The following is a 23,400-nucleotide window of genomic DNA, read 5'->3' as shown; positions in this document are numbered from 1 at the left end:
GATATAATTCTAAAATTGTCAGGTAATTTTCTATTTTGAAATAAAAACTAAAAATTATTGCTCAGACAACATAAATATTTTTGATATTTACATAATAGCTTTAGTGGTTCTGGACTGAAAACTAAATATGCTAATCAAATTGGGAATTGCAATCTTTTAGGTTGAAAAGGCAGATCCATTGGAATCATGAGAATGCGTGGAATAAGAAAAGCCTCACCCTCAAAAGGCCCTGTCAAGATTGTTACCTCTATTACGTTATAACAGACATAACACGTCATTTTTGTCCCGGTGTCCCGGTCTGTAGTTTCTTTAGTCCACAAACATGACGTCAGACGACAAACAACTTCATGACGACATACAGCTCAATCCTTATAATGACGTCAGTCGACAAACATGACGTCAGTCGACACACAAACATGACGTCAGTCGACAGACAGACAAACAACTTATTTTTATATATATAGAAGATATATATATATATATATATATATATATATATATATATATATATATATATATATATATATATATATATATATATATATATATTTTATATATATATATATATATATATATATATATATATATATATATATATATATATATCTATATTCACAGGTGGGACATAGGGACACAACTACAATGGCGCGTAACGACTTACGCGCGTGGGGGGCTTGGGGGGGGGCGAAGTGCCCCCACCAACTAGGTGTTGGGGTGGCGCTTCGCGCCACCCCAACAGCTAGTATCTATATAAAAATAAGTTGTTTGTGGGTTATGTCTGTCTGTCGAGTGACGTCGTGTTTGTTCGCATATGACGTCTGAATTATTTCACACTAATACAAAAGAAGAAAAAAAACTAAAAAAGGTAAAAACTACAAAAAAAACTAAAAAGAAAAAAAAAACTAAAAAAGCTAAAAAACTAAAAAAAGGTAAAAAACTAAAAACTAAAAAAAACTGAAAAAACTAAAAAAAGGCAAAAACTACAAAAAAACTAAAAACTAATAAAAAAACTACAAAAGCTAAGAAACAAAAAAACTAAAAAAACCAGAAAAAGGTAAAAAACTAAAAAAAGGAAAAAACTGAAAAATAGAAGAGAAAAAGAAAACTAAAAAAATATGAATAAAAATAAAAAAAAATAAAAAAGATAAAAACTACAAAAAAAACTAAAAAGAAAAAACGAAAAAAAACTAAAAAAGCTAAAAAAAAAGGTAAAAACCAATAAAAAAGCTAAAAAGAAAAAAAGGAAAAAAAACTAAAAATTTTTTCATCCTATAATATGACGTCTGAATTATTTCATCATATACCAATTCAAAAACGAATATATTCAAGCCGATGTAGCTGAGTTGATAAGGCGTTATGTTCCAGGTTCTAGGTTCAAGAGGTTCCAGGTTCGAACTTTGGCTTTAGCATTAATATAAAAGAAGCAAAAATCTAAAGAAGGTATAAAAAGCTTAAAAACTAAAAAAAACTAAAAAAAAAAGGTAAAAAACTAAAAAAAACTAAAAAATGGAAAAAACCATAAAATAAAATAAAAACTAATAAAAAAAACTAAAAAAATCAAAAAACTAAAAAAACTAAAAAAGGTAAAAACTAAAAGAACTAAAAAAGAAAAAAAAACTAAAAAAAAGGAAAAAAACTGAAAAATAAAGGAGAAAAAGAAAACTAAAAAAATATAAATAAAAATAAAAAAACTAAAAAGATAAAAACTTCAAAAAAAAACTAAAAAGAAAAAAACTAAAAAACCTAAAAAAAGGTAAAAACCAATAAAAAAAAGCTAAAAAGAAAAAAGGGAAAAAATTAAAAATTTATTTCATCATATACCAATTCAAAAACGAATGTTTACCGGGATGACGACCGGGACACAGGGAATATAAATGACGACCGGGACGCAGGGACACAACTACAACGGTGACGCCGGGGGCACAGGGGGGATATATAAATGACGACGGGGACACAGGCAATGTTCGATTAGCAATCGTAAACCTGACAATCTATTTATATGCACAGACAATGGGGCAGCGAAGAATGTTGTATATTCACAAGTTTTACGTGGTTAAAAACATAAATTGACTTTGCATCCAGTTGAACTTTATCCTTTTCAATCTTAGACATCGTGACGGATGAAAACTCGGAACAATCTATATATATAAAAATAAGTTGTCTGTGTGTGTGGGTCTGTCTGTCGGGTGACGTCATGTTTGTGTGTCGACTGACGTCATGTTTTCAACTGACGAAATTACAGACCGGGACATCGGGACACAAATGACGACCGGGACACCGGCACATAGGGAATATAAATGACGACACTCAAAGAGAAAGCGAATGGGACAAAAGGAATGTTCGATTAGCAATCAACAAAGCACCTGGACACAAATGACGACCGGGACACAGGGAGTATAAATGACGACCAGGACATAAGTAAAAAAAAACTAAAAAAAAAGGTAAAAACTACAAAAAAACTAAAAAGAAAAAAAACTAAAAAATCTAAAAATCTAAATAAACTAAAAAAGAAAAAAAAGGAAAAAAATAAAGGAGAAAAACAAAACTAAAATCGAATGTATATACAGACCGGGACACCGGGATACAAATGACGACCGGGACACAGGGAATATAAATGACGACCGGGACACAGGGACACAACTACAACGGGGACGCCGGGGGGCACAGGGGGATATAAATGACGACCGGGACACAAGGAATATAAATGACGCCCGGGACACTCAAAGAGAAATCACAGACTGGGACACCGGGACACAAATGACGACCGGGACACAGGGAATATAAATGACGACCGGGACACAGGGACAAAACTACAAAGGGGACGCCGGGGGGCACAGGGGGATATATAAATGACGATGGCGACACAGGGAATGGTCGATTAGCAATCACCATCAACAAAGCTCAAGGGCAATCATTAGAATCATGAGGTATAGATCTGAATACGGATTGTTTTCCCATGGACCATTATATGTTGCATGTTCAAGAGTCGGTAAACCTGACAATCTATTTATATGCACAGACAATGGGACAGCAAAGAATGTTGTATATTCGCAAGTTTTACGTAGTTAAAAACATATATATATATCTATATATATAAAAATAAGTTGTTTGTCTGTCTGTCGACTGACGTCATGTTTGTGTGTCGACTGACGTCATGTTTGTCGACTGACGTCATTATAAGGATTGAGCTGTATGTCGTCATGAAGTTGTTTGTCGTCTGACGTCATGTTTGTCGACTAACGAAACTACAGACCGGGACACAAATGACGTGTTATGTCTGTTATAACGTAATAGAGGCAACAATCTTGACAGGGCCTTTTGAGGGTGAGGCTTTTCTTATTCCACGCATTCTCATGATTCCAATGGATCTTCCTTTTCAACCTAAAAGATTGCAATTCCCAATTTGATTAGCATATTTAATTTTCAGTCCAGAACCACTAAAGCTATTATGTAAATATCAAAAATATTTATGTTGTCTGAGCAATAATTTTTAGTTTTTATTTCAAAATAGAAAATTACCTGACAATTTTAGAATTATATCTATCTATATATATAAAAATAAGTTGTCTGTCTGTGGATCAGGTGACGTCATGTTTCTGTGTCGACTGGCGTCATGAAGTTAGTTGTCGTCATTTTTGCTATGACGGTTACGTCATTGAAGATATTTAAGACATATATGTCCACGTAGAAATCAATTAATGTTTAAGTTTAAAATGACTGATGAACTTACAATGGCAAAAGCCGATGAAGATGCTCAAAGAGTCTATGCCAAAAAACTTGCTGCTGATAGAGAAAGTCAGAAAAGAAAGCGTGCCGAGGAATCAAAAGAACAGCAAGGAAACAGGCTTGAGGCTAAAGAACGCAAAACCGCGCAGTTAGATGAAGATCCACCTGGACAGCGAGAGTCAAAACATATCAAAACTGAAAATGATAGCGATGATGATTGGGTTTGGGATCTTGACTTGGATAAGGTCATCAATGCCTACCAGATTTTAGTTAAAAAAACAAAGGTTCGGCGATATGTATTTCATAGTGAAGCTGAAAAATAAAGAAGAAAAAGAAAACTGAAAAAAGAAAAAATGTAAAAAACTAAAAAATACTAAAAAGAAAAAAACACTCAAAGAGAAATTACAAACCGGGACACAAATGACGACCGGGACAGAGGGAATATAAATAACGACCGGGACACTCAAGGAGAAATTACAGACTGGGATACCGGGACACAAATGACGACCGGGACACAGGCAATATAAATGACGACCAGGACACAGGTATTTAAGAATATCGTTCAAAGACAAATTTTTAATTGTAAGAAGACCGTTGAAAGAGAAATTTCTAATTGTAAAATGACTGAAGAACCTACAATGGCAACACCCGAGGAAGCTGCTCAAAACAAATGTATTCACGCCGAAGTAGCTGAGTTGGTAAAGCGTTATGTTTCAGGTTCTAGGTCCGAGAGACTCCAGGTTTGAACCTTGGCTTTAGCATTAATACAAAAGAAGAAAAAAACTAAAAAAGGTAAAAACTACAAAAAAACTAAAAAGAAAATATATATATATATTTATATATATCATCTTTTCCACAAAAATAATAATTTAGTGCTTCTGCTTAAAAACAGCAATCGAATTGATGCCTCCTGATACGCAACTATCAACAAAATGACAATCGTTGTGGTCGGTGATCAGTTCTTACCTCGAGATAATATTCTTTATAGGCGAAACAATCAGTTGACAAGAATTGCTTAAACTCATCGATGCTACGATGCCCTACAATATCCTGACGAATATAAATGACGCCCGGGACACTCAAATAGAAATCACAGACTGGGACACCGGGACACAAATGACGACGGGGACACAGGGAATATAAATGACGACCCGGACACAGGGACACAACTACAACAGGGACGCCGGGGGGCACAGGGGGATATATAAATGACGACGGCAACAAAGGAAATGGTCGATTAGCAATCACCATCAACAAAGCTCAAGGGCAATCAATAGAATCATGAGGTATAGATCTGAATACGGATTGTTTTCCCATGGACCATTATGCGTTGCATGTTCAAGAGTCGGTAAACCTGACAATCTATTTATATGCACAGACGATGGGACAGCAAAGAATGTTGTATATTCGCAAGTTTTACGTAGTTAAAAACATATATATATATATATATATATATATATATATATATATATATATATATATATATATATATATATATATATATATATATATATATATATATATATATATATATATATATATATATATATATATATATATATATATATTCACAGGTGGGACATAGGGACACAACTACAATGGCGCGTAACGACTTACGCGCGCGGGGGCGTAACGACTTACGCCCCCACCAACTAGGTGTTGGGGTGGCGCGAAGCGCCACCCCAACAGCTAGTATATATATATACATATATATATATATATATATATATATATATATATATATATATATATATATATATATATATATATATATATATATATGTATATATAGTGGGGCATAATTATCTATGTAAACTTGAGTTGCTCATTCATGTATCATTAATTAATATAAATCTAAAGATAATATAAATCTAATATCTTTGCTCTAAAGTATAGCTTCGAAGTTCACAAGCTAAGTCGGATGAAGGAAAAATGCAAAGTTTTACAGAAAAACATAGGTTACAATAGTCACCTCCTTCCTCCTCAAGAGATAGAACTGTTCTATATTTAAGATTGAAATCAGGAGCTCTTTTGCTTAATAGTGATCAATTCAGTTGAGGGATGTACAATTCTCCTCTGCGTGGTACTTGCCTGTCCGCAGATGAAACCATATAACATGTCTTGTTTGATTGCCAGTCCTGGTGTATTGCCCAAAGTGTATTTGCTCCAATTTATAATCTCTGTTTTGTTTACTGAAATTCAGAATTCTATCCCCCCCCCCTCATGAGAACAAAGTTCTTCCAAAAGTACCGGTTGACATACGCAAAAAATAATCTACTAGTTTTCCCCATGTTGCTTTAAGTATGTGGAACCAGAATTGCCTACTGTATAAGACCCAGTGGCGTAGCTAGATAAATAAAGAGATGCTAAAACCTGCTCTTGGCATTTTTGGACCTCTTAACTCATCAACAAAAAAAGCAGAAGTTTAATAACTATCGATAGGGAAGTCCACCAAGCTTCTTGGTTATATCTTATTCTTGTCTTTCAGTTATGAAAGCTGTATTTAGCTTCAATGTTGATTCGTTTGTGTGTGCTGCGCATCTGTGTTTTTCCTGGTGCAAGTTTTCTTTTCTTTGTTTTATGCTCCTCTTTTTGCACTTTGTGCAAAGCGTTTAAAAAAGTGTTATTATAGTTAGGCGGGAGGGGCATATCAAGTTTGTGTGAAATAATAGCTTTTGTCTTTGTCCTATGGGTTAGGGGTGACCATGCTGCTAATTATAATTTCTGGCTAAGCTTGAACTTATTTAATACTTTTATAGGGATATACGAGCTTCTGGAATGATTCAATATCAAGTGGTCTTCGAGGGTGTATTCTTATCGAATTATCTCTGAGAGGCCGGATTGAATTAGAAAAATGTGGACCCGGCAGAAGGAAGAGCCTTCTGTCACGGCGGATTGTGATAAGGAATGATGCACAAACTGGTGATGTTTTATTAGATGAAGCACTTAAGCACATGAAAGAAACAGATCCACCTGAGACAGTTCAAAGCTGGATTGAATATCTTAGTGGTAGGTATCTTTATCTTCTTCTTCTTTTTAGGATTATAGGTTAGTATTTAGTATGGATATGCGAGTCGATCAATTTTGAACGCTGGCTGAGACTCCTAAAATTTTTGGATCTAAGGTTCTGAGGTTTCCTTTCTAGAATCTATAGATCCTAATTTTCCTCCTAAATTGTATATCCCAGACTTGAACTCTCTACTTTTTAATGTTAGTCTGAGAAAATAGCAATAGCTAGGCTCTGACTCCTAAGCATACTCAGTTACACTCAACACTCACTTCGATGGTTTGATTTCTAACAACATTAGCGCCTATAGAAGTAAAATAGTACTGGCTTCAAAAACATACTTCTAATTTTTAGGCAAACGGTTTTGTAACAAGAAGGCCTTGGTGAGGGCATTTCCAGAAATTCATTATGAGGCGAGGAGAAATAATCGAAAATTTTTGGAAATGCAGTTTTCACGCTTTTCTTCATATGAGAAACGTGAAATTCTGTCGAAATTAAGTTTTTTTAAATATCAGAAATAGTTTGAGCCGACTTTTCAACGGCTTTATGATGGACTACGGGCTTCTGTTAAATTTTGGTAGCAAATGGTCTGGTATTGACTAGGCCATGACTAGTATTTCAGATGAGAAATATCCGTTAAGTGCCAAATAAAAATTATAATGTTTTTTTTTCACCTTAGTAGTCTTTAATTTGATTCTTTTTAAATCATTAACTAAACGCCAACTTTATATCTGAAGGGCATGAACCTGATAATTGCCATGTTTCATTTGACTCTGCGTGTGCATACAATCCACTGGGTTTTTTTTTTAAGATGATTGAGTTCATACCAAGGTCGAAGAAGTGGTGTGCACATTGGCTCAAGGTAATCCTCTTGTAATTCTCCTGCATTGGGTGCCTGGTAATTTTTAATTCTATCGGAGTAGCAGAAGCTTGCCTACCTTCTGCTGAAAACTTGGCGTTGAGGATGGTGTTTTGAGGGCCATGTTTCCGCTTTATCCCAGATCATGCGTGTTGAAAATCTAGCCATGTTCTAGCTCAAACAGACTGCAACATGTCTTCCTTTTAGTCAAAATGTGGTCATGGGTTGGGGAAGGGAGCTGAAGCACTAGCTTACTCCCTTTCTTCAATCATACATATTGAAAATACTTGTTTGACTACGATTCATAAAGGTGTACATGCATATCTACATGTATATATATATGTATATATATATATATATATATATATAATATAAAAAAGGTAAAACTTTTGTATTATCCCTCAGTAGACAAATCTGTAGACCCAATATCTTCAGATATTCGCATCATTTATTAAGATTCTTCGTCCAATAAGAAAACAAAACTGGATTTAAGAAGTTTATATGATGGTTTATTTAATTTTAATTTCCATTATACTCAAGTACGTTCCCGCACTTCTAAATTTATATTAACGTTTATCAATAGTACTTCTGGTGATGCCAACGAGTTGCCTTATAAATCAGTCTGTCATTTTGGCATGCTACCTAACAACTTCGTTTTTTTTTTCTTAATTTTTTGTAGAAAGTTGGAATTGTATGCTCCAAGTTGTCGATAGTAAAAACTACCTTTTATTCGTTTTATTACTTTTTTTAATATAGATAAATAACCTGACAGAAAAGGATCTTCTTCTAACATAAACGATGATGCAAAAATAAGGTCAACGTGAGTTTTTGTTAAAATAGGGCAGTGAAGTAGTCCTTGCTTCCTAACTCTTAAATTTTTCCCCTATCTACGAAAATTTACAAATTTTCGGTATAAAATATCCTATGATTTGTCATTTTACCTTAACCTGACATCCTCCGATTTTCCCTATATTTCAAACGGAATTTGTGTTTTAACCCGGATTGATCTATGACCCTGAAATGACCCCATAGATTCCTTGATAAAAAGAAATCTAGAATCTAGAAATATCCAAAATCTAGAATGAACCGAGATTTTATGAACTATCTGAGTTTTATGAACTATAATGATTTATTTTTGTGCATTACCCCATTCTAGTGAGTATAATATGAAAAAAACTTCGTTTTCTTAAAGAGTTAAAGAGGCTGCGTCCCAAAGTCGAACCTTAAAACGTACAGGAATTAGAAGAGGCAGTTGGGGGGCTGCCGCCCCCCAAACTCCCAGCTTTTAAAGACTCTTTTGTACAGGTTTTTTTTTTGGGGGGGGGGGACTTCATTGTTACTAATTACTAGTTTCGGCACAATGGTTCTCCTGTCCTCTTGTGTTTAACATTTTTCGAAGTTATTCCATTATTCATTCATTTCAATTTTTTGTTAATTAAAAGAGGGCCTTTCCGAAGCCAAGAGCTGGGGGTTAGCAAAAAAACAAAAAACCTGTACAAAAGAGTCTTTAAAAGCTGGGGGTTTGGGGGGCGGCAGCCCCCCAACTGCCTCTTCTAATTCCTGTACGTTTTAAGGTTCGACTTTGGGACGCAGCCTCTTTAACTCTTTAAGAAAACGAAGTTTTTTTCATATTATTTCTGTACGTTTTTCTACAATCCATGGTGGATGTAATTTAATAATTCCTGTACTCCTCGTCTCTCAAATGATAAGCTGTCCAGGTGTTATCAAAATTTTTTTGATGTTGTGAAAAAAAAAACCGCCCGTTAGGGACTTGAACCCTTGACCCGAGGATTAAAAGTCTCACGCTCTACCAACTGAGCTAATAACTTGCATGTGTGTAAATATAACTTCTCAATAGCTTTTAAAAATTTCAAATTAACATGGGCTCTTATGGCGAGAAATCCGTTAATTAAATAGCTAATGGGTGGTTTCTGGAAAACAGGGAAGGAGTTATCGGATCAAGCTGAAATTTCGCGGATAAGCTCCTGGGCCGTAGGGGACCTTAACTTGTGAATTTCAGCCCGATCGGACAACGTTAAAAGGGGTGGGGGGGGGGTTGGAGGGTCGATACTTTCGGGGGGTTAAGATTTTCCTACGAAACTTTCATGGGCACTTACTCGGAGAATTCCGCATCGAATGAGTCTTCGTACACCCAGATCCGATGTCGGATGTGACCTGTAGGCGTCTAGGAAAAAAAAGTAAATGAATTTTAAGTGGCTATGCGTGGTTTCTGGAAAACAGGGAAGGAGTTATCGGATCAAGCTGAAATTTCGCGGATAAGCTCCTGGGCCCTAGGGGACCTTAACTTGTGAATTTCAGCCCGATCGGACAACGTTAAAGGGGGGCTTGGGTTGACAGGTCGAAACTTTCGGCCAGATTTTCCCCATGAAGAAAAAGTTGGAGGGGGATGAAATTTTGCAGGTTTCTTAGTTGGAGTTCGGGCTACGAAATGCATCCCTCCCCATCCGTCTGCGACCACTGGAACCGAAGATCGCTTAACATTGTCGTGTGTCGCCTCTTTATAGAGGCACGAGTGTGCCTCCTTGACAAAGAGATAATTTTCTGAGTTGTCAAACATATTAACGAAACTCAGAATCCCTTAGGGATTTCTATTGTCAGAGTCGATGTTCGTACGAGGCACAGTATTGAATATCCATCAACCTTCTGAAAATATTTCCAACATTATTCAAATATAACTATGTACTTAAACTACATTTATACAGAATTTGTGAAAAACACAATGGAGTCAAATCAGACCGCCAGCTCCGTAGCAAGCGCTTAGAGTAGTCGAGTTTCGGTATTGATGGTCGAGCCTAAAGCACTTAGAGTGCTTTGCATAGCCTCCGCACAGTTAATTACACTTGAAAATCAGGCACGCAATGACAGGTCAGCAAGCGAAATGACACGATTTTGGCTGGATATCTGACACAATAGGTGAACCGTTTGTGGCAACAACTACTAGATTGCAGCTAGGGCTCCAACCCTGGTTACACTCGTAGCCTGAAAAAAGTTGTAGTGTGCCCAGAATTACATGACTGGGTCGTTTCTTTCGGATTATAATTTGTTGAGCACTCCTCAACAAATTTATGTAGAGGCTATCATGTGGAATATTTCCCTCTTGTTCATACCTATAAAAGAATAGTCTCAGGTAATGGGATTTTTTTTTCACATAAATAGTTCACTTTCCCTACATTATCTCGATTGGCAAGTTTATTGAAATATTACAGGGTAATAGAATTTTTTTTTTCACAACAATGTTTTACTTTCCCTATATTATCTCAATTGGCAAGTTTATTGAAATATTGCATAAATCCCATCATAGAGCAACGAATAAGAGTGTGGTTTTATCAATCTTCTAATCAGTATTGACTGCATTTTGAAGCATTTTATCTCCTATGTCAACCGGCAATCTCATTATCTATGTAATGAGACTGTTTATTTTAGATAATAATACTTGCATGATAGCCTGCTTGACTCATGGTTTTGTCTTTCAATCTAAATACTTTGTCATATACATAATTATATAAAAAAATATCACCCACTAGCTGTTGGGGTGGCGCTTCGCGCCACCCCAACACCTAGTTGGTGGGGGCGCTTCGCGCCCCCCCCAAGCCCCCCCGCGCGCGTAAGTCGTTACGCGCCATATTATTTACGCGCCATTGTAGTTGTGTCCCTATGTCCCACCTGTGAATATAGATATATATATATATATATATATATATATATATATATATATATATATATATATATATATATATATATATATATATATATATATATATATAACATATATATATATATATATGTTTTTAACTACGTAAAACTTGCGAATATACAACATTCTTTGCTGTCCCATTGTCTGTGCATATAAATAGATTGTCAGGTTTACCGACTCTTGAACATGCAACATATAATGGTCCATGGGAAAACAATCCGTATTCAGATCTATACCTCATGATTCTAATGATTGCCCTTGAGCTTTGTTGATGGTGATTGCTAATCGACGATTCCCTGTGTCGCCGTCGTCATTTATATATCCCCCTGTGTCCCCCGGCGTCCCCGTTGTAGTTGTGTCCCTGTGTCCCGGTCGTCATTTATATTCCATGTGCCCCGGTCGTCATTTGTGTCCCAGTCTGTGATTTCTCTTTGAGGGTCCCGGGCGTCATTTATATTCCTTGTGTCCCGGTGTCCCGGTCTGTATATACATTCGTTTTTGAATTGGTCTTTTTTTTAGGTTTTAGTTTTTTACCTTTTTTTTAGTTTTTTTAGTTATACCTCATGATTCTAATGATTGCCCTTGAGCTTTGTTGATGGTGATGGCTAATCGAACATTCCCTGTGTCCCCGTCATCATTTATATATCCCCCTGTGCCCCCCGACGTCCCCGTTGTAGTTATGTCCCTGTGTCCCGGTCGTCATTTATATTCCCTGTGACCCGGTCGTCATTTGTATCCCGGTGTCCAGGTCTGTATATACATTCGTTTTTGAAATGGTATATGATGAAATAAATTTTTGTATTTTTCCCCTTTTTTCTTTTTAGTTTTTTTTTTGGTTTTTACTTTTTTTTTTTTAGTTTTTTTAGTTTTTTCTTTTTTTTTAGTTTTTTTTATTTTTATTTTTTTTAGTTTGTTTTTCTCCTTTATTTTTCATTTTTTTTTCCTTTTTTTATTTTTTTTAGTTTTTTTTTTACTTATGTCTTGGTCGTCATTTATACTCCCTGTGTCCCGGTCGTCATTTGTGTCCCGGTGCTTTGTTGATGATGATTGCTAATCGAACATTCCTTGTGTCCCGGTCGCTTTCTCTTTGAGTGTCCCGGTCGTCATTTATATTCCCTATGTGCCGGTGTCCCGGTCGTCATTTGTGTCCCGATGCCCCGGTCTGTAATTTCGTCAGTCGAAAACATGACGTCAGTCGACACACAAACATGACGTCACCCGACAGACCCACACACACACAGACAACTTATTTTTATATATATAGATTGGAAGTTAAAGAAAAAAACGATGGTATTTTTTCTTTCAATATTATTTTTAATACGCCAAAAATAGTTCGGGTCTATCTTATACTAACCTGGCCAAATATACATTTGACTCTTTTATTGGATTTTTTTTTCAATTTTTTCTTTACACCATTAAGGTTAGCTTGACATTCAGAAGATGACTATATGGCATCATTTCTTTCCGTCATCCCACTCACAACTTCACACAGGGTTTGAGACAAGGGTTTTCTAATGGCAAGTCCTTACAAAAGCTATTTAGGTGCCTTTTTTTCTTTTTATTGTCAGAAAAAAGGAGTCCTCTCAAGAAAGAATAAAGAGAAATGATGTAAGGCAGGCACGTACGCAGGATTTTTTTCGGGGGGGGGGGCAAAATCTTCGAAACAGCAGATATAAAGTAGCACTTTTTTTTATTTAGTAATGCAAAAAGCACGTATATCGGAAAATACAGATTAACTTTAATCTGTAGTATTGTAGCGGATGGGGGGAAGAAGACTGAAGCCTCAAAAGTATGTTTTAGGCTCAGGTTATGTTCATAGCGATTTAGAACCAGTGATTAATCTATTATATCCCACTGAAAGGGAAATTTTAGGGTTAGCAGTGCAATATGGGTGCTGTGGGGGGTAGTTCTTCTATTGCAAAAACGTAGATTTTAATGAAAAACGATAGTTTCCAAAATTGATCCATTAAAAGTTGTACTTTATCCTGAAAAGGGGGGATAAACGCTCTAATATCAAGGATGATTGTATTTTGCTGTTGAAAGCAAACTCTCTTTACAAAAAAAATAATATTACAATTGCTAATTACTTCAAAGAGGGTAAAAATTTAGACAGAAAATGGGTTAATAATTGGGCAGTGACTTGACTGGATAATTGCATGCTGTAAAATCCCCAAAAAAAGGCTTCACACATGTATCTAGATTCTTAATAAATGTCCTACTGTTGCCAGAAATCCCAAGAAACCATGGGGAAATTAAACATTTCACAAAATTTCGGGGGGGGGGACCAGACCAGAGAAACTAAGAAACTTCCCTCCAAACCAGAGCAACGAGTGATTATTGCCTTTGTTCTTCTTCGCTTTCGGTAAGAAGGGTTTCTGTGAGACTGATATCTGCCACTTTATTCTTGGAAAGCTCTTCATAAGGTAACTTCTTTCATGCAGGTGTATTAAGAGTCAAAACATTCAAGGTGACACTTCGAAGTTCCCTTTGGTCTGGAAGATTTAATTTGTCAGTCTTTCTGACGTCGTCACCGGAATGTCTATTGACGTGCTATGGTCGAGATCTTAAAAGGAAGTCTGGATGCGAGGCTGGTTTTTCACTATTTGTAGTGTTTATTTTCAGGTGGGGGGTTCCTAGCCCAACCGACCCTAGGCCTGGAATCTGATTACAGCTGGATTAAGCTAAATACTGAAATTCCTGGGGTGGGCTCCACCCACTGCAAAAGGTTGCAGCCACCCTGATCGGAGTGTTTAGTTGGGGTAAACCCCATATCCAAAGGCACGTAGTCAGCAGACTAAGTATACATCATTTCGGACGAACTCCACTCACCTCCATCATGAGATATAGAATGAACAGAATCACCCGATGGGGAAATTCTCATCAGCACATTGTCAATGTTGCCTAAACGTAAAAAGTTGCCTTTTTAGGTTACTAAATTTTAGGTCTCGGGTATCCCTTAGTGTTGTTACTCCAGAATGAACTGAAAATAGACTCCCTTTCGAAAACCGTTCTGCAAGAGTTCGAAGTAACCACAAAAGTTGTTGGTGGTCTAAAAGGGTCATGACTGGCAGTATAAATACGCAATTTCTATGGGTATTTAGCTTGTAATAATCTCCTTAGTAGGGACGCTTTAGAGGGATATTAAGTGTACCAAAGTGGTTGGAAAATACATTTTATCATTGAAGTAACAAAAATTTGAAAAATAATGGTTGTCTGCTATTTTTTTTTTCAGGGGAAACATGGAACCCATTGAAACTTCGGTACCAGCTTAAAAATGTGCGGGAAAGATTGGCAAAAAACCTTGTGGAAAAAGGAGTATTGACAACTGAGAAGCAGAATTTTCTTCTTTTTGATATGACGACGCATCCGTTGACAGATAGTATAACCAAGACTCGGTTGGTCAAAAAGGTTAAGATTCATTTTATATATCCTACTTTCTCTCTCGCTCTCCTTCTCTCTCTCTCTCTCTCTCTCTCTCTCTCTCTCTCTCTCTCTCTCTCTCTCTCTCTCTCTCTCTCTCTCTCTCTCTCTCTCTCTCTCTCTCTCTCCCTCTCTCCCTTCATCAATGTGCTTGGCTTTCCTGTTCTCCCACTGCCTCTCTTTTATCTTGTGTATTTTTTTTTTTTTTTATCATCAGTAGGTTTAAACGGGTTCATTGACACATGCTTGTAAGCTTTAAAATACTTACTTTGACCTACTTAGATTTAGGTCTATTTAAACCACAACTTAGATACCAATGCAGTTATGAAAACTCATATCTTACCCATGAGAAGCTTTTGGTACAGAGCGAACGCAATTTGGCTTTGAACGTAATTTTACGCATAGCAATGCATAGACTTTTAGATTCAGACTGCCAGTTTCCTGTCTCCAGTCGGTAGTATCGCTACCGCGCACTGTTTAATCGATCGTAAAAATAAATCGAGTTTTCATAGCTGTATTGGTATTTAAGCTGTGATTTAGACATGCACTTTAGCACAAGGCTAATACGTAGTCCTTACAAAAAATAAAAAAATACATAATACATGCATTAAATCCCACGAATGATACTTCTTCAAAATAAGGGACGAATGTTTTTTCTATGTCGTTTTGTCTTGAATGCCAGGGGTCTAATTTCAGCTTTGACCTTGTTTGGGCATTCACTGCAGTATCTCTTGGTGAGATATGACGGTACTGAGGTAAGCCAAGCTACGTTTTTCAAAAGACATTATTAAATGGTCAAACTTATCTCGTAACTACTCAAGCCTCAGTTTTTTTAATCTTCTATTCCACTTCCAGTTATCATTGCTACTGCTCTTTTTGAAATACCTTCGATTTCGAATTCGCAGTAGATGGTTTTCTGGAGAAAGGGACTCTTAACAGGCGTAGCGTGATCGAGTTTTTGTCTTACAAAAGCTAGACAAACAGTTTTGACATAGTCACTACCACACCCAATCAGCCCATTGCAGTAATAGTTTAGAATGATGTGTCATCGGCTTTTACTAGCTTATCAACATGCTCGGTAAATATACAATCAAACGAAAGCACACCTCCAAGGATTTTGGACGACGAAACAGCTAGAAATAACACCGGGGAACTCGAGGTCAAGCTTTAGGGAGCAAAATCTGGTGATATTCCATTTGACATGGTTCCATTTGACATGATTCCATTTGACTTTAGCAAGGCATATGAAGATAAAGCCGTCAAATTTGGTCCCTTGTGGGGCACTGCTCGTTATGTTTGTCCATTCTAAGCTAGTTTCCCCTTCAAAAAGTGGGAGTTTAATTATTCTGAGGATTTGACCATCCTAGATGAAAGTTTGAGCAAAATGAATGAACTTTTAGAGGTTTGCAAGTTTAGGGTGCTAGAATAGGTTTGAACATTAACGTTAAGAAGGCTAAGTCACTAAGGCTAGAAGATGAAAATGCGACATTGGGTAGCGAAAAGATTGATCAGGTTGACAGCTTCACTTACCTTGGTAGTATTATTAGTAAAGCCGGTGGGAGCAGTGAAGATGTTAAAGGTAGAATAGCCAAGGCTCAGGGTGTTTTTTCACATTTTAAAAAAGTTCGGAGAATACGGAGATAAGTCTGAAAACCAAGACTAGGATATTGGAAGCTACTGTAATGAGTGGTCAAATATGGCTCTGAAGCATGGGTGCTCCGAAAAGCAGATGAAGATTTGCTAGATTTTGTCCAGAGAAATTGCCTATGGATTGTTCTGGGTACGCGGCTTACTGACCGTATTTCAAACAGTAGACCGTACGAAATTTGTTGTTCAATCCCGATTTTTAGGGCTATAATGAGAAAAAGGCTGATATGGCTAGGGCACGTTCTGCGATGAAGTATGACAGATTGTCGAAGATTGCACTTTTTGGCCAACCGTCTAGATCTAAAAGGAAGGCATGTTGTCCGCGGTTAGGGTGGGAAGATGTCATAAAGAAAGAATTAAAGGAAACGGGAGCTTCTTGGGAGGGTTTGAGGGAGACTTTGAATAGACTGGGATGGAGGAGGAGTGTACGTAGCTGTATTGGCCTTAGGCGGCTTGGTGCTGCGGTGAGTTGTTAGTAGTAGTATCTGATGGACTATATACGAAAAATTATATACGAAAAAATAAAAAATAAAATAAAAAAAAAAAAAAAAATTTATATACGAAAAAATTTGTTTTCTCCATATTTACTGTTGAAAGACTCAAACTTGTAAATATATGAAATTAATTCAAAATCATCTTAGCTTTATATGTAAATCCTCCGTCCGACTAGAAACAGTTATAGCAGTGTCATCCGCAAAGTTTGTAAGGAAACAATCTGGAAGATAAAATCGCATAGTATCAACGTAATCTAGATATAAAAGTAGTCTTAAACAGTACCATTTCTGTATAATGCTTCACATTGTTGTATTTGTTCCTGAAAAGTCAAGTAGTCAATTAGTAGAAGATAAATGGTTAGTAGGGAGATTTATCTTCATGTTTTGTTTAAGTAAGTAGATTCACTTGTTGTTTTTTTAATGAAATTGTGGTGTAATATTGTGCTTCGGCTATCACGAAGGTATACGTAAAAGAGTGTATTTCAATGCCCACATTTATAACTCTCCATGAGCCTTCCGATAAATATTGGAAAGGAAATGGAGGATGTAGGAGTTATGTCTCATCTCCCTTTCTTTAGACTGAGCCTAAATAAGGATACTCTGGGGGGATACCCCCCTTCTTATTACAGAAATATGTTTCTAGTATTGTTTTGAAGCTTCATTTAGCTTTAACTTCGGTGGGTGATTTTGTACGCTGGTATTATAGTTTTAATTATAATCCAACATTTTTATTCTTAAGCAGAAAAACTGAAAAGCGGACTCCAGAAATTAATTTACAATTATTTATACAATTTAACAGCAGGAAAATGGTGGTTCATGGGGCCTGCAACCTGTTGTCCCAAATCTTCTAGATCAATTGTTAAAACACAAGGGCCGTTGAATGGAAATTAGAAGCTTTTTTAAAACATAAGAAGACTTTGGTGTTACAAGTGAGGCGGTTGAGGAGGGGGCATCCCACCTCATATACGGAGTCATTTTTATTTGTATTAACATTTACGTTGCTTCTTACTTTTAGCTAAAAAACAACTTGCTTTTGTTTTTATTTTAAAAAATAGGTAGGGCAAAAGTCTTTCTTTTATCTTTGATCCAGTGCCAAAGAAATAAATAAGAAATGAAAAGAATTGCATGCCTTATTTTTAATAATTTTTTTTTTTAATTGGTTATGTGATTTTGATTGATAAACGCTACTTTATTAATAAGTTTGCCTTGATGCCACTAAAAGAAACGTGATTTTGTTCAGAGGGATCCGATATCTTAAAATATTGAATGCGTCAAGGGTTCGAAAAGTTACCGAGAGGCTAGTTTCTATATGTAGAATCGAGGGTATGGCCTGTATGCATTACTATACTGTTCATTCGATCTGCCCAAATTGTTGGTGGTGAAGTCTGTGATGGAAAGGGGTGGGATTTCCGTGTTAAAAGGAATTTGATGTGCATATTCTTTTCTTACTCTTGGCATATGTAGTCGAAATAAATTAATTAGGCAATTTATAAAAATGTAGGGTAAGGGACAGCTTTTTTTTTATTTGTGTACCTAATTCTACGGTGAAGAGAAATCGTCGGAGTAGTAATTTTTCACGGGGGGACTATCAAGGAGAGAACTCTTTGGGGAAAAAATTTCCGCGGGGGTGTGATTTATCATATACTTTTATATTTAAAAATAGGACCGTTATTAATGCGTGAGGAGGAATTTTCCGTGAGGAGAGGGAATTTACCGCGGGGGGGGGGGCTATTCTGGAGGAATATTTATTGGATCTCCTTTCTTTTGATAACACAGCAACGCATTACGGGTAAGTTAGTTTAAAATATCGTAAAAATCGTTTGCCAATTTTTAAGCAATCCGCTGTTTATTTGATATACATACATCATAAAATAATATGCCTCCTGCTTCGGCAAGGTTTTCAATCAAAGGGGAAGCACCATAGGGAGCTCCTAAACCTGCAAAATTGTTCAAATGACATTTTGAGGGCTTATATTTAGCATTTTCTAAACAGGTATAGTTGAAAGTTTTTTGGGTTGTCCTTTCCTGAGCTTTAAGAAGAAAGTTTTGCTCCGTTTAATGGAAAATTTAAAATTCACACTCACTAATAATGTAAGTTTTATGAAAACTAAAGTGTGCTTACTTTTTGTTGCTTATTGTCACCTTTTTTTTTTTTGCTTATTTTGGCAGAGCTAATCATCTCAATATTTCAAATGTTAAACGTTACCTTTCTGACTGAATTAAGTAAAATCGGTTAACGACCCTTTACATCCGGATCTGCCATGTGTTGCATTACTTTTTTTTTAATTAACAGCTAAGTCACTAGGTTTTTTTTTTATGAATATGAAAATTGAGAAATAGTTACGTGAAATCCACAACACTTCAGTCGGAACTGGTCAGATGACCCGACAAGAAGACGGATGTAGAAAAGCTGTTATCCTTGGACACAGACCCTTGGAGGAAGGAAGATTGTTGGGGCGGCTATACCATTTTTATATACTTAAATATAGGAGTATACTGGTCTGGGTTTTAAGAGGGGAGAGGGCTATTTTTCTAGGGGTGAAAATGTGTTTTTTTGCCACCATTATTTCTAGTTTGTTTTTTTTTTATTTTAGCTGTTTGAAAATTTCTACTTGTGCTAATAAGTTGCACCAAAGAGGAGAGGCATTGACCCCTAGATTTTTTCTCCTCTCCCACTCTCCATGGATTTCAAAAGAATATATTTTTGGTACTTACATCGGAATAAATCGAAGAAAACGAATTGCACTTCTTAGATTTTGAATTATTCGACCCCCTCCCCTCATTTTCGTGAATTGGCGCCACTCATCCTCAACGAAAACTATTGTTTAAGAAAACTGTCATTTTAATCAGTTTTCTGACTTGTTCTGGCTTAAAGTGGTATTATTAAATTAATTACCGTGGACGAGCTTAAGAGCCTTGTTAGTAAGGATTTTTTGTCATCTTGTTCCTCCCCTCTTCACAAGTACTTGGTGCGGAGTGTCTCCTAGTGTAAGTAAGCCAACTGTACAATGTTTTTGCGTGCATAACCAATACAAACTAAAAAACAGTTTCTGAAAATAACGCCATCTGTACAATTTTTCTGTGTGCATAATCGATACAAGCTAAAAAACAGTTTTTTAAAATATTTTGGCGTTAATAGAATACCCGTATAAAAGAAAAATCATATCAAAGTGGTATAGTTCTCTAATGCATTCATTTTATCTTGAGATGGAAATTATTGTTTTGCTTCTTTTTTTGCAGCTCGCTAAGCAATCTAGCTGGGCTCATGTGTTCTGTGGGGTAGAATCCATTTTGTGCTGATCCTTTATGCCTATGTTTTGTCATGACAATCCATTTTGTGCTGATCCTTTATGCCTATGTTTTGTCATGACAATCCATTTTGTGCTGATCCTTTATGCCTATGTTTTGTCATGACAATCCATTTTGTGCTGATCCTTTATGCCTATGTTTTGTCATGACAATCCATTTTGTGCTGATCCTTTATGCCTATGTTTTGTCATGACAATCCATTTTGTGCTGATCCTTTATGCCTATGTTTTGTCATGACAATCCATTTTGTGCTGATCCTTTATGCCTATGTTTTGTCATGACAATCCATTTTGTGCTGATCCTTTATGCCTATGTTTTGTCATGACAATCCATTTTGTGCTGATCCTTTATGCCTATGGTAACTAAACAAAACAGGATTATTGTTTGAGTACTGTATAGAATATGTGACGCGTATTTTTTTCCGTTTTATGGTCCAAGCCCTTTTTTATTTAAATCAAAATTTTTCAAAAATAGGAACCATGCCAAATGTAGCTCTGTTGTGAAAGTCCAGCATTATCGACTGTGATTTTTTTTTTCATAGTCTTGATCGCCTATTACGAAAAATCTATAAACATGTCCTTAGTTCACAGGCTACAAAGTCTTTTTTAATTTTGGGTTTGTTCTTTTTGCTTTTCGTATAAAAATAATTTTTTTAGATCGAGCTTTTCCATTTATAATTAAAATAGCTAATAACAGTGAAACGTTTCAGTCAAGGCAGTAGAAAATATATATATACCTATAACAGCTCGACTCTGGGCTTCACGCAGAAAGTTTTTATTAATGGGGACTAAACAGGAAGCATATACAAGAAAATATCAGAAAAGAAATGAAAAAATGGTAAGCAAAAAAAGTAGAAAAGGAAAAAAAATTCATATCTGACTGTAACTGCTATTTAGTAACAGTCATAAAGAAAATTCAGTATGGTGACAAAAACATCACAAAAAAATCCAGATAAATTATGTTAAAATGTCGAGTAGGTCTGCGAGGTGGAATATTATCTTCCGAAATATCCGTCTGATTATTAAATTAGACTATATGAATCATTCAACTAAACTGCGAATTTTTAACGCCCTCGTCGGTTCTGTGATGCTTTACGGAGCTGAGACATGGCAAACATCCGCCGCAACCGTAAAGGCCGTCGGATTCCAGGCAAAGAGCTTCAGAAGGATAGAAGGTCTACGGTGACGGTTTAACTTTGTGAGTAACGAGAGTCCAAGCAGTCCCAGTTTTCTACCCAAGCAGCTGAGCGTATTTTATGGTGGTTTGGACATCTACTTCGAATGCCCCCGCATCTACCCCTTAAAGATGATCTTCGACTCTGACCCTATAAAAGCCGGTTGGAAGTGACCTGGCGGCCAACCAAAGAAACGATGGTCCGACAGCCTATCAAAGCTGCTAGCGATGACAAACGTCAGACTGAGTGAAGCACAAACCTTGCAATGGACCGAAGTGGATGGAAGAGGCAGACGTCACTCTCTGTGCCGAACAGCGTCCGGCAGGAGACCTAAGTAAGTCAGGTCAAGTAATATTAAATCTTGCAGACAATGTTATATGCATACAAAATGTTTATGATATATATGCATATATAGCAAACATTTAGCACAATGTTGTACTGTATTTTATAAGGATTTGTGCAGTGCTTTGTCGCTATCTTAGATTTCGTTTAGAGCTTTTACTAAGCAACAGTTAAAGTTCACCATATGTGAATTTCTTTCGTTTTTTTTTTTGCCCCTTTTTCCTCAAGGGGTACAACGTTGTTTCATCGGTTTTGGCTATTTTTCTTGTACATGTTCTGCGTTTGGTCTAGTTTTCCTTTTATCCCTCCTTGGTAAAGGTTTCTGGTCGTGGAACCGAAATGATCTGGGTTTTATTAGTGTATGTTTACATGTTTTGCCTGCTATTACGGAGACTATATATTTCATTTCATAAGGAAACCATGATGAATCAGAGGCGGTTTTAGGGCAGGGACGGAGGGGGCCCTTGCTCCGGAAGCAAAAATTTTAAGAGTGAACATTTTCAAGTAAATAATTTAACGGTTATAATTATATTATAATTTTTGAAACTTTTTTTTATTGAAATAAAGTAGAAGGTGTAGTAAATAAATGAAATTAATTAATAAATGATTATGAGTGAAATAAAATATTTAAATCATAATAATTAAAAAATAATAGTAATTAAATAACTTAAATAGTAATTAAAAATGCTTAAAATAAATTATTAATTAACTAATAAATTGAAATAATTTTGTTTATAAATGAAAATTTTGTTAAAATTTTTAATATTTCGTTAAAATTGTAAAAATTTCAAAAATTTTGTTAAAAAAAATGGTTAAAATTTTGTTAATCTGAGACAGGGGAAGGGAAATATTTAAGATTTTGCTCTGGTTCAAGGGAGGCCAGAACCGCCAATGTGATGAATAAAGCAAAATGGAAAAAAAAATAACAAGAGAATACAGTTAATTTGTAAAATGGTACATTAAATCTCTTGAGTCTTTACATACCTGAAAGCCTTGTTTTTTTAAGATTTTTTCTTTTCGTAGTTTCAAAATTGTGATGCTTTTATGGCATTACAACACTTCCGTCATTGTTGCCATGGTGGCCCATGGAAATAAATAGGCTAAACCAATTGCTTAAATTTAACCACCCTATTCGACGGTAAAAATTTGAATTTTAGCAATTTGTTTATTTCCAGAGACAATTGCACCTTTCAAGCAAAAAGACTGTATGGTTGTGTTAGCTTCCACTTGATCATTTCAAACATTCGGATTTAATGTTACCTGTTCTTGTGAGGAAGTTTAGATAAATATTTGTCCCCCTCCCCCAAACACAACATTACAAGTTCCTTCGTGCACAATAGGCATAACAATCTGTAGCATGTACTCCTGTTGAGAATCAGAGAAAAGTATTTTTTCCACTTAATCCTAACTCAAAATCATAAGTCCCTTCCCCCATCCATCCAAAAAGACTTTTCCTCTTAAGTTTCAACTTGAATCCCCCCCCCCCCAAGCAATGAAACAAAACAGGTATACTAACCAAACCAAGTAGAAGACTTGTCGCAATTTTAGTGAAAACTACTGACTGTATGCGATAATCGCTTTTGTTCAGGCTTCAGTGATAATTTAAAAAAAAAAAAAACATACAATTTCTTTAAAGATCGGATTGCAACTGGCTCTGCAAAATTACTCCGGATAAATGCGGACTTCAGGTATTACAAGATTGTTTTC

The 23,400-nt window shown here is 36.0% G+C and overlaps 1 protein-coding gene across 4 annotated transcripts in view; it reads left to right on the top strand.

The window, feature by feature from the left end:
- The window catches only part of LOC136037948 (Golgi phosphoprotein 3 homolog sauron-like), a 49,047-nt gene that overhangs the window by 18,876 nt on the left and 6,771 nt on the right, over nt 1–23,400 (top strand). For all 4 annotated transcript variants that reach the window (XR_010620088.1, XM_065720829.1, XM_065720830.1 and 1 more), the window contains exons 3-4: nt 6,486–6,735; nt 14,540–14,715. Coding sequence is in view for 3 of the 4 variants with exons in the window: in XM_065720829.1 (XP_065576901.1) it covers nt 6,486–6,735; nt 14,540–14,715 (426 nt within the window). In the remaining variant the exon portion in view is untranslated. The remainder of the gene's footprint in view (nt 1–6,485; nt 6,736–14,539; nt 14,716–23,400) is intronic.

This window comes from Artemia franciscana, chromosome 17 (assembly GCF_032884065.1).
Source record: "Artemia franciscana chromosome 17, ASM3288406v1, whole genome shotgun sequence".
NCBI classification, from domain to species: Eukaryota; Metazoa; Arthropoda; class Branchiopoda; order Anostraca; family Artemiidae; genus Artemia; species Artemia franciscana.
The sequence above is the reverse complement of the archived record's forward strand: the minus strand, read 5'-3'. Positions and strand labels throughout refer to the sequence as shown.